This window comes from Hyalella azteca, unplaced genomic scaffold (assembly GCF_000764305.2).
Source record: "Hyalella azteca isolate HAZT.00-mixed unplaced genomic scaffold, Hazt_2.0.2 contig10672, whole genome shotgun sequence".
In the NCBI taxonomy this organism is placed as follows: Eukaryota; Metazoa; Arthropoda; class Malacostraca; order Amphipoda; family Hyalellidae; genus Hyalella; species Hyalella azteca.
In genome coordinates this window covers 140078-152599 of record NW_025940701.1, presented here as the reverse complement: position 1 = coordinate 152599, position 12522 = coordinate 140078, and the positions used below count along the sequence as shown (strand labels likewise).

Below are 12522 nucleotides of genomic sequence, written 5' to 3'. Positions count from 1 at the left end.
GTTACTGTTAGAGCCTAAAAATTTCGGTTGCAAATTCTGAGTTGCGACTGGACCACCAACAAATTATCAAGAAGGATGGAGCGCTCGACATTCCTATCGCTACAACAGAAACATTTTATTTTCAGAGAAATTCGGGAAAGAATAAGAAGATATTATTAATTTATATGATAGTTTATTACAATCTTATGGCACATGAATATAATTTTACCTATGCTTCTGCAAGTCCCTCACAGATAAAGCAGACCTTAATGCCCAATAAGAAAGAAAAATATAAAAGAAACAAGACGGCAAATAATGAATAATAATACAAACTGTGTAATGACGGGCATCCTTCCTAGTTCTTAACTTGCTGCAAAGACTGCATGGAGCCAACAACCAAATAACCTTAAGACGCGCTCTATAACTATTGACTTTACATACCTACTTATAATGAGATGAAATCTTATAAATGGATTTTATAAAGGTATCCACGAATATATGTACACATTAACGGTGTAAAATGATTAATTTCTTACATGTCCCTGTTGAGGGAACGATGATTATACGTGCTAGCATTTCTGTTCATAATCTCCGCTAGTAGCGTAATTTTGGTTGCATGATCAGGCGGCATCAGGGCCCATAGCCCCATACTTTCAAAAAAAGTTAAGAGATCGTAAGTTCATCAGCCAACATTGACAGCCTTTCAAGCAAAATCCACCAATCATAGACAAGAAAATAGTGCGTAAGTACTTACGTTCACTTAGCGAATTTTGAAAGTATGGCCCCATGCAGGCCTACACTTCAGCGCCGAGATCAATATGTTATGACTCGGTCGCTGCGCGAACAATCCACTTACAATTGTTGTTATTATCCCCATTAGAGTCTCCGTCTGTACTTGCATTGCAGTATAATTTGAATTCGTTTCTAAATCATAAATAATTAGCGTGCACTAAAAATGTTGATCGCCATATGAATTTAATTTGAATTTTTTCTAATATGTGCCGGAAGTTCTTCAGATATATTTTGATTTAGCTTATGTATTGATTAAAATCTTGATACTCTCAGGTTGTCCCACGGTTGGGAGGAGGCAGTCTTATAGCAAGCAACCTTATGAACTTATATTAGGATGATTCCTCATAATGCGGAAACATTCTGAACTTATATATGGAAGAAATGTGCCGTGAAGTGATATTAAATTTTATTTGTTTGAATGTTATTAAGATTCGTTAAGAAGAGCTGCATCGTAGACGAGGTGTGGCGCACTGTCCAAGAGTTGAACTGACCTTAGCAAGCTCTGATAATAGTTTAATGCTCTGATAGTTTAACGAATCAGAAAAACATTTTTCTGAAATGTTTCCTAACAAGAAAAGGAAAATTTCACAATTTAATCATTTTTTCACTAGTAATTTATTCCCAATTTCGAAAGGAAAGCTGACTAAATTTCGTTTTTAATGAAGATAAAAAATTTTAGTCAATAAGCTTGGCATGAGGAATTTTTCACCCCCCAGATTACTCATAGAATTAGCATCAGTCCTGGCCGGCCCCTTGACTGTATTTTCTCAAAACGCCTTGTACGAAAAGACTTAGCTGGCCCGAGTGGAAAGAAGCTCTAGTGACACCATTTTCAAAAATGGTGACGAGAAAAGCCCGGGCAGCCAACGATCACTTGACTGTCAACCATCTCCTACAAATATGCCTAGATTTTGCCAGAACAATTGATGGTGTTCTGCACGTGCGGCTGTTGCGTTAAGTGAAGTTCTTAATTAGGGGGCGCAACCATGGGTCACAAATTTGACTTGAATAAGCCCTGTAGCCAACGCCCAGCCTCAGCGGGGAACAAACTTTATTCAGCCACAGAGCTAGAAGCAGCAGATTACGCTGGAACACCATAATCCAGACTCCAGGGGCCATAATTTCAAAACTCGCTAAGTGAACGTAAGTACCTACGCTCTATTTTCTTGTCTATGATTGGTGGATTTGGCTTGAAAGGCCGTCAATGATTGGCTGATGAACTTACGATCACTTAACTTTTTTTGAAAGTATATGCCCAGACCAGTGACTCACTGCCTTAAGATAATAGCACCGCTGATATTTAGTCGTACATGCTTAAGCACGATCGCTCATGAGGAGGCATTTAAGCATGTCTCGCCAATGTCGTACTCTATCAGCTGTTTTAATAACAGCTGTTTTAATAATAATAATAATAATAATAATAATAATAATAATAATAATAATAATAATAATAATAATAATAATAATAATAATAATCAGCTGTTTTGTGTGGAGAAATGTTGAAACGTGTGGAGGTTAAAAGCCAGAAGCAGTATGGCAATGCTCAACTTGGACATGCTTAATTAAAGCGGTTGCTGTGGACATACCGCGCTATGGTTGCTGAGCAATTGACTTCTTAGGCTACTCCGCTTACTAGCGTGCTTACACAGGGAAAGGAATCTCCGGCAAACTCCCCTAGAACCATAGAGAGTACACGTCAACGGGTCAGTATTAATGGAGCTGTATCAGACGAAATGCATGTAATTGGCCAGCAATTACCAATACCACCATTACTTTATATTCATTCGCGTGCGTAATGCAACAGGGTTGAGAGACCAATAAAGTAAAGTGTTCAGAGACATAGGTCCCGTGAGCCCGCAGCCATTGCTCATGTCAGCATTCTTCTTACAGGCAACACTCCAGCATTGTAATACCTCCGCACTGACTCCGACTCTTCACCTAAAAAAACTTTCCCGGTCCTAACCTAACCTCATTGGCTACAGCAACGTGGAGAAGCGAGGAAAGTGGGGGTTGGAGCAGGTCATTCTCAAAGGATAAATGAGATTTTCAATAAATTCATTACTTTGTTTAGAAGCTGGTCACATTTTTTGCTCTCATTTCCCATCAATGGCTTTTTCAAGCAATATCGTATATTCATTTTTTCTGTATTCAGTTTCACTCGTGCGATTGCTAAGATTTTCCGTATAGAGTTTAACTTCATAGCTACGAACGTCAGGAATTGTATAATGGGTGAATATTGATTGCCTAGAACTGTTTTTTCCCTAATTTTCGTTCAAAGCTAACGTATTTTTGAACACATTGGCATGGTGAAAACATTATTCTCTCACTAATGATGAAAGGTTCACCAATCGCTTAACTCTCACGTGTCGGACAAATTTACGGCCGGGCTCGTTGACTTTTTCTTGACCGGATTTTTCCCTCCGGATTTTTTCCGGATTCAGTAGCAAAGAATTAAATCATTAATAGAAATTGATATACTGAATCGGGGCAAATTAATTAAAATAGTAAAATCAGAAGAATTTCATGAAAGTGAATCACACAAATAGTTTTTAGATTAACAGTTAAGCGCAAACTCTTTAAGCATGATAATACAAATATCCTAAAGGTGAAACAATTGTTTGCATATTCTTGCAAAAATTTAAAATTTGCTCTATTTTTGGATAGTTATTTACAACTATTTCAATGTTGTATTATAAAACATTCAAGTTATTGTCTAAAAAGAAGAAGAATTATTCAAAAAGGGATCGAGATCATTGAAGAAGAATCAAAAAATTTATATTTATATTACAAAATCTCCCTATCCCATGGGAACAATCAAATATTGCTCAGCGGTTGATTAAATAACTAATCTTAGCCTGAACTACCGTCGACCAGACAGACCGTTGCGACATTTTTACAACGCTTGTTAATAAAGAGGAACTACATTGCTTTCCTCGAGGAATTAGAATTATTATGTGATTATTGTTATATATCGCTGATGCACGGACGATGCTGTGCGATAACTCTCATTTCTGAGAGCGAATACGATAAATGAAACTTCATATAATAAAATTAATTTCCATCTATTGCAGACAGGAGAAAAATTGATAAGACTAATTGACATCTGAGCCTATCTAGAAGAGCCGTTCATATGGGCTTTTATAATTTTTTCATTTGTTTCCTTCATGTTATTAAGCTCATCATCATTAGTGATAGCGAGATAAAAGGATCCCGAAAATTTAAAGCATTTTAATCATTCGTAGTTTTGAAACATTCGAAGGTGGTAAAATTTAGGAATTTCGGAACCTTGAGACTTATCGCTTTAAATTTTAAATCTAAATCTTTATCCTGACTTGGTTCACCAATCTTTCCTGCATTGATAGAAACTTTAATAAGCGCTTAGAAAATTTGTTATGAATATTTGCGATTAAAGGACCCTCTACGCTACGGCTAGTACCTTAATGCCAAAAGTATTATACATATCATTGTAAAATCTAAATTACATGGCCTTAATTTAATTGCAATTCATCGCTGTTATGTAAAAGAATTCAGCTACACTGATGTGGTTGATGCTTCGCAGCCGTCGTTGCTGACATCCAATTTTGATGGACGGAGTCTCTGAATTTGTATCGTCCAATTCGGTGTCGCTGAATGGTCGAGCATAGAAAACGCATTCAACATTTATCTTCAATGATACTTAGAGCTCTTTTCCCAAATTTGAGAGTAATGAAATGAAATTTTCATTTAGAATTCAATAATGCATGGGATACGACTTTTAGTCTGGCAAGTCATAAGTCAACTAACTCAGGCATGTGAATACATGAAATGGCAAAGGATGTGAAATATTTAATGCTTGTTCATAAATACAAACTTCAAGTTCGCTAAAAAAATGGTTCTATGGAACTCTTGGTGAAATTGTGTTTTTCGGCGCCAATATTCTCGGCCACCACCAGGGCCCATGTCCTTCTATCAGATCCAAACAGATTTCCAGCAATGAGCTGAACATGTTTCTGATTAATCGCACCCGGCAGCTGTAGGTCACACAATTCAAGAAATGATAGATAGCTTTCTCTCTGAGCGTAAGTGATTTGTAAATCGTAGCTGTGTCAGCACCGAGGGCGGTTAGAAGGTACATTAGGGCAGAGGGGTAGTTGACGAGCGGTACCATCATGTTAATTCCACCCATAAGAGCCAATGACATGTGTTCGAAGTTGTGGTCAACCTCTTCGAATGCCGGTAAAATCACCTCTTGCTCAAACGCTAAAATCAAAGCTCTAGTTTGTTCGAGGTCTCCGCTGCAAAGGTTGAACTCTTCTCGGATACCCAAGAAAAAGCCCAGAACTTTCCAGTAGTAGATAAATCCATCGACATCTTCATCAGGAAGATTCCAGGCACCGAAAGCCTCTGGATGCGCAACTATACTGGCGATAAACGCGTACTGGACGGTCAAGAGATCCCACTGACTAACATACGGGATGTTGTGATTGGGGATCGACTCGTCCACTTTTGGTGGAGATTTATCACTCCTGACAGATTCGGACATCTTTGAATCTGAATTTCGACTGCTCGGTACCTGGTTATAATTGGAAGAAAAGTTGGGATTGTGATCCTGTTGACTCCTTTTTCGAGCCGTGTCCTTACTTGGCGTAAATTCGTCATTACTTAAACTGAAATTGTGCTTTTTAATAGAAGCTTGAACATTTGAAGAGGTTCGTGGCCTTTCCTTTGCTTGGTCAAAATCTGGTTGAATTTTCATTTTGGGCGTGATATGATTTGTATTCTTGGCATTGCCATCGCATTTAGTAGACCGTGATTGTTCCTCATTTGAGGCTCGAATTTTTTTATACATACCGGTAATTTGAACCATAGGATTTTCTTCAACTTCGATTCGATCAACTTCCTCTTTTCGTTGAAAATTGGCAATCGTATATAAACTTTTATGACTCGTCATGACATGTCGTAGAAACTTGTGAGCCAAATCTTCAGGATTCCAAATGTCTCCGTTATGCCAGGATACGACAGCTCTGATCGTGGCCACGTACCTATTGAGGGCCGTGAACGGGCATGAACTTTTTCCGGTCAAGATGAGCGTCCTCAGGATACGAGGTGAGCTGAAGACAGTCAACAGGAACAAGAGGTCCGCCAAAAACACGCATACCAGGTTATCCTTGGACAGCTTCTGGCCACGCGTGAACTTCGCTTCATCAAACCACGGCGGCTTGACAATCTCCAAGCCGAAGTCGCCCGCGATGTACTTCCCTTCTCGCAGCTTCTCAATCCGGCGACTCGCGTCGCTCATGATGGACTTGGAAATTTCTTGCGTTTTCTGGAACAGAAGAAGTATTTTTAGCCACAAATTCGAACAAATATTATGCAGAGAACAGTAAAGAATCAATGTTCATCCTTCTGATAATAACCTTCTTTCCGGAACCATAGACTGCTAGCAATCCTTTACATAGATTTGAAGCATCGTTTTCTGTACAATAACTTGATATTTCTTTATAATTGAATACAGTTCAAGAACATCGAGACAGAAAATGTCGGGGCAAATGTCATTCATCATTTTCATTTAAATTATTAATAAATATAGCACAACACGCACTGCAAAATGGTGGGTGTGTCATGTAGGTGTGGGTGTGTCATGAGTAGCTCCCATGAATGTTGCGAGGAAAAAGTTATGCTATAATGTAGCAAGTAAATTATACAGAAATAGCGGTTATGCGAATGTCATCAGTATAAATCACACATATGTCGTCTCATGAAAAGCCAGAGGACATTTCTGCGAAGTCCAAAAAATTTACTAAACTCTGCAGTTTTTAAACTCGAGTTATTCTCTTCCAAGTAAATTCATTCATTTTAGGTACTATCCTCGTTAATCTCCTGCCTCCGATCTTGCTCTTTTGATTTTCATTATCCACATCCATGCAATTCTCCTTTATTCCTTCAAGTCTCATCCCAAGTTCTCATGTCACTAATAATCCTCGCTGGCCCATTTTCCCGTAAACTTGCTAGTTGGCTGGGTGTGTACATGTTGCCTTTCATTCGTTACAAATCCACTCTGATACCACCTTGGTAATTTTAATTTGTAATACAGTTTGTTTCTCTTTACGATCCCAACCTTTACACTTCTCTATCTTTAGTCCAGTATTCGTTGCTAATCCACTCTAGCCTCACATAGGTACTCTCACTGTCGTAAGGCTATAGTAAACTGTTTATGTAGTGTTTACCGTCCTCATCATTCTACTCCCCTACTCATAAGCACCCTCGCCTTCCAGTTAGTCTTACCATGGCTCCGTTCATAAATGATTTCCTCGAAGAGGTTTTGGCGGCCCGGATGGTGTGTTGCTTTCACCTGCTGGATGTCGCGGACACATGGAGCTCCCGCACACGCGGACGTGCGAAGTATTGAACTAAATCCAACCTGTATCATTAAATAAAAATTATGGCGTTCAATTGAGTGTCCATTATGCCATACACAACCAATCTAGCAGCAGCTATGGGCGTCGAATATGGTTTCATGGGATGTAGTTTTCATATTTCATTATAAAACATGAAAATATTTTCTTTTTCATACAAAAACCCCGAGATATAATTCATTATTGCACACAACACAGGGAATTTAACGAAAAAAATATGCATCTTCGAAAAACTTTTTTCGTATGATAGTACATGCAAAACTATAAAAGAAAGTTTCGACTGTACGAGCAAAGATGTTTTGAAGGTCGTGAAATATTTTGGCATCGAACTCGGACAATATATAAAAATAATGTATAATTAAATTCAATTAAAGCATAATGACAAAAAATATCACATGTTCTAGCGTCGTGTCCAACCTAAAGTGCGGACCTCAGGCGTCGCGGACCTCACTCGCTCTCTGCCGCCCTCTCCAGAATCCAGGCTATAAACAAACTCTGAAACCAAAGTCAAACGCTGATTACATGGAAAAAAGCAACATATTCACAGAAATTGAATAATCGTCTTATAAACCCACGCACACAGACCGTGATGGTTTTAAATAACAGATCTTAGTCGAAAGTTTGTTGCTGAATATTTTATATTTATTAGGCTAAGTGGTATTCAATAGTGAACGATAAATTAACGTGCGAGTCGAGCCCCATGAGTGTCGTCCAACAAGCTGAGGTCCGGCCAGTCAGCTACATGATCCTGTAGACGCACACAATGACAGCAGTATGTCTCAGTCATATGATGATTTCAGCTGCATTGGGTAAATATAATAACTATCAAAAGAGGGTAAATAATATATTTTTTGTGGAGGCGGGTAATTAATAATTTCTTCATCTAGGAAAATAATAAAAGAATCATGTCTGTAAATATTTATATCGATATATTCTGATATTCATGTGGTAAAGAAGAAATCATTCTTGGGTAAAAAACACGCCCCACGAATGTAGGTAATAATTTCTTAATTACAGTAAATATTCTCCCTACTCCTTACTATTGCCTATCAATATTTACTAAAGTTACTAAATAAATTTATCAATGTCCAGTGGCATACGAGTCTTCGGACTTCCATACGCACCTTGAATGAAGAAATTGTTTACTAGAGTATTCTGTTGTCTGTAAACTGCTGCCCAACTCTACCAATCTTCTACCCACAGCCTGTCAACTGATGTCCAATCTACCAATCTTCTACCCACAGCCTGTCAACTGATGTCCAATCTACCAATCTTCTACCCACAGCCTGTCAACTGATGTCCAATCTACCAATCTTCTACCCACAGCCTGTCAACTGATGTTTAATCTACCAATCTTCTACCCACAGCCTGTCAACTGCTGTCCATTCTACCAATCTTCTACCCACAGCCTGTCAACTGCTGTCCATTCTACCAATCTTCTACCCACAGCCTTTCAACTGCTGCCCAACTCTACCAATCTTCTACCCACAGCCTGTCAACTGCCGTCCAATCTACCAATCTTCTACCCACAGCCTGTCAACTGATGTTTAATCTACCAATCTTCTACCCACAGCCTGTCAACTGCTGTCCATTCTACCAATCTTCTAACCACAGCCTGTCAACTGCTGTCCAATCTACCAATCTTCTACCCACAGCCTGTCAACTGCTGCCCAACTCTACCAATCTTCTACCCACAGCCTGTCAACTGCTGTCCAATCTACCAATGCATTCGTTTTAGCGCATTTTCTTATTTATGGAAAAAATGCACTACTGTGCTCGCCCTGTCCGTCTGTCTTTCTGTCTGTCTGTCCGTCCGTCTGTCCGTCCGTGACCTCAAGTTTTCGTCGACGAGAAAATGCGCTCTCTGTCACTCAGTGCAGTGAGTACTGAGTTATATTTTTTGTGTAATCATTTCATTTACCTCATGTGTGGCATACAAATGTTGATTATGTCACTCAACCCTCGCCACGCAGTGGCCTCGTGACCATCACGGCGGAGCTGATAGCACGACGATGACGAGCGTTTTCAGGAGCAAGCTTATCTCCCGCTTATCAGCAGACATTAAGACCTAATATTATTGACTAACTTATTTTCATTATCATAATCATCACCACGTAACTAGGCCCGCCAATAACACTGCAGTCAGTATCATCACCACGTAACTGGGCCCGCCAATAACACTGCAGTCAGTATCATCACCACGTAACTGGGCCCGCCAATAATACTGCAGTCAGTATCATCTGCACTGCAGTATGACTGCAGTGTTATTGGCGGCAGGGTGGCCCAGTGGTTACAGTTCAGAGTACCATGGCTGGAGCAGAGAGGCGCGGGTTCGATCCCAGCTCTGTGCGCCAGTTTCTGGTCAGAATCGGCGAGGAGGCCGGGCGGTTAAGCACAGCAGAATTGTAGCAGTGAGTTGCGAGTTTGAGACCGTAACAAGCTGTTAATGTTCTGCGATGTTAAGAATCGGCGACAGGCCTACGGCTTAATAAACGCTGAAACCGCTATTATATATTATCACCTCTTAACTAGCTGGGCCCGCCAATGTGGGAAAAGGCGTAGGCCGCTTGACCCTATAAGTTGAATCACTATCTCTTGCAATGCTATTGATCAATAATATAAATGTTAACTCTCACAAAAATGCGGCAAGAAGATACAAAAAAACGATCCTGGTAGTTTCGGTAGCGATCTTAAGTTCAACGAGGGTCGTGGTTTCGATCTCAGCCGAAATTCCATCTTTTAATGATATTTATAATTTGACTGAAGTTAATGTGACGAATGTGCCTGGGCTGCTTCAGTAGTCGCAGCATCAGCAGCACTCACAGCAACTGCAGGACCCACAGAAACAGCAACAGTAAAGTAACCATCACATCTGCTGTAATAAGAGCATCTACAGCTGCTGCAATACTATAAAGCAGCATAGGCAGCAGCCTCAGCAGGATCAACGTCAGCAATCGTACCGTCCAGCGCAGTTCCAGGCATAAGAAGCAGCCTAAGCAGCAGTAGTAGCAGCCTCAGCATCAGCCACCTTAGCAGCAGCAGTCGCCTGCAGCAGCAACAACAATCGTAGCGTCGATCACAGTGACAGGCTAAGCAGCAACAGCAACAGCAGCAGCAGCCTCAGCAGCAGCAACATCAGCAACCGCAGCGTCCTGCACAGTGCCAGGCTAAGAAGCAGCCTAAGCAGCAACAGCAGCAGCAGCAGCAGCCTCAGCAGCAGTAACATCAGCAACTGCAGCGTCCAGCACAGTGCCAGGCTAAGCAGTAGCAGCAGCAACAGCAACAGCAGCAGCAGCCTCAGCAGCAGTAACATCAGCAACTGCAGCGTCCAGCACAGTGACAGGCTAAGCAGTAGCAGCAGCACAGGTATGTATAACGTCCTCTCCATGCCCCCTCCTCGCACTGTCCCACGAACAAGGGGCCTAATTCAGCGCACGTGGGATGCCCTTATAAGTCCTATATACACTGTTGGAAAATAGACCGTAAAAAACAGTCGACCGTTCTAACAGTGTATATATACGGTGACCGTGAGTGAAATGAATGACGCCAATTAGCACAAGCCTCTCGTCTTCAATTAGTTCGGCTCAAGGCCTGGCTCACAATGCTCGTACGCAGCTCGCCTGACATGTAATAGATAAATATTTTTAATTGTCAAAATGATAATATATTTTAGATTGGTTGCAAAAATCATTTGTTGATCGATGAATGAATATTTCGGTACAAGAATGAATAATTTAAGATTTATTACAGACATAAAATAAACGTTTAGATTAACGTCACGTTGTGCTCAGGCTATCATTAATCCTGCCAACCACAGAATGCAACGATACCAAAAGAACGATTCTTTACGACGTCAACGCTTCGTAAATGCTAACCGAATGCAGAAATACGAACAGAATGATTCTTTTTAGCGCATTTTCTCATTTATGGGAGAAGGCGCTATTGTGCTCGTCATGTCCGTCCGTCCGTGACCACGTTTTCGTCGACGAGAAAATGCGCTCTCTGTCACTCACTGCAGTGAGTACTGAGTTCCATTTTTTTACGTCATTGCACCGTGAATGCTAACCCAACGCACTGAGACAAACAGGACGGTTGTTAGCGCCGCTGGTTGCCAAGCACTGTTACTGGTGAACTTTGATCTGCTGTTGCTTAAGCGCCCCATGCACTTGAGAGTCCAAGAGCCTGCCATAATTCAAGTTTAAATCAAATCAGAAAACCACAACACATCAACAGATTTATCCTATTTTCAAACACACGATCGTGATTATACGAAATCATTTAGGAGTATTTGAGCTAAAATTCGCTGAAAATCTATAAGGTCTTGCTATATTGTCACAAATATGTGTTAGTAAATATTTGTACATCATGTTTTACTTGACGAGAACGTGGCCGACGATATGCTGCTCCCTACACCGGCCGCTGCTCGCGCTGCAGTGTTGCCACGCATGCCTGCAGTCTCCTTATATGCTGCAGGCCGCGTAGCATTACTACGCATTATGTGAGCAGCATAGCGTACATGCCGACATGGGACCAACATACGCGCACATGATGCCGGTCTAGACGCTAGGGACGACATGGGACCAACATACGCGCACATGATGCCGGTCTAGACGCTAGGGACGACATGGGACCAACATACACGCACATGATGCCGGTCTAGACGCTAGGGACGACATGGGACCAACATACACGCACATGATGCCGGTCTAGACGCTAGGGACGACATGGGACCAACATACACGCACATGATGCCGGTCTAGACGCTAGGGCCGACATGGGACCAACATACACGCACATGANACTCACTTGCCTGCGACTCACTTGCCTGCGACTCACTTGCCTGCGACTCACTTGCCTGCGACTCACTTGCCTGCGACTCACTTGCCTGCGACTCACTTGCCTGCGACTCACTTGCCTGCGACTCACTTGCCTGCGACTCACTTGCCTGCGAGTCGTGGCAATCCAGCACGCCTCCTACGGCAACAACAAGGGCAAAGCTTCGATTATTTTCAGTGCACGGAAAAAATATTCAATAAAACATTGAAATATGTTTATGGGAAGTTTTATTCGACATCAACTAGGCGTCCACATTTAATCATTATAGATGTTCTATACATGAACATTATAGATGTTCATGTATAGATATTCTATCAGGCGCGTGTAAAGTCTGAACATTAATCGAAAGTCCATAAGTCTAATCAGAATCAGAGTGTGCAGTTGTATTTTGAATAATATTTGTCTGTAATGTTTATCACTTGCGAGATAACTTTCCCAGAATAACTGCAATGACTGTGCTAGATTTTAGGTAGATTTAAATATAAATAATCGTTACGACACGTGATATTATGTGGTGAGC

At 41.0% G+C, this 12522-nt stretch overlaps 1 protein-coding gene across 3 annotated transcripts; it reads right to left on the bottom strand.

The window, feature by feature from the left end:
- Positions 1-3538: 3538 nt before the first annotated feature.
- On the bottom strand, positions 3539-11595 carry LOC108671550. 3 transcript variants are annotated; one of them, XM_018159110.1, is made up of 4 exons: positions 11541-11595; positions 7584-7661; positions 7036-7171; positions 3539-6076 (listed from the first exon to the last, which is right to left on the bottom strand). In XM_018159110.1, exons 3-4 carry the CDS (start codon positions 7048-7050, stop codon positions 4646-4648), a joined length of 1446 nt encoding a protein of 481 aa, XP_018014599.1. In that variant the 5' UTR covers positions 7051-7171; positions 7584-7661; positions 11541-11595; the 3' UTR covers positions 3539-4645. The 3 variants fall into 3 exon arrangements, with proteins under 3 accessions (XP_018014599.1, XP_018014614.1, XP_018014606.1); XM_018159125.1 differs by having other exon boundaries at positions 7597-7661; XM_018159117.1 differs by having other exon boundaries at positions 11529-11592.
- Between the last annotated feature and the right edge of the window lie 927 nt (positions 11596-12522).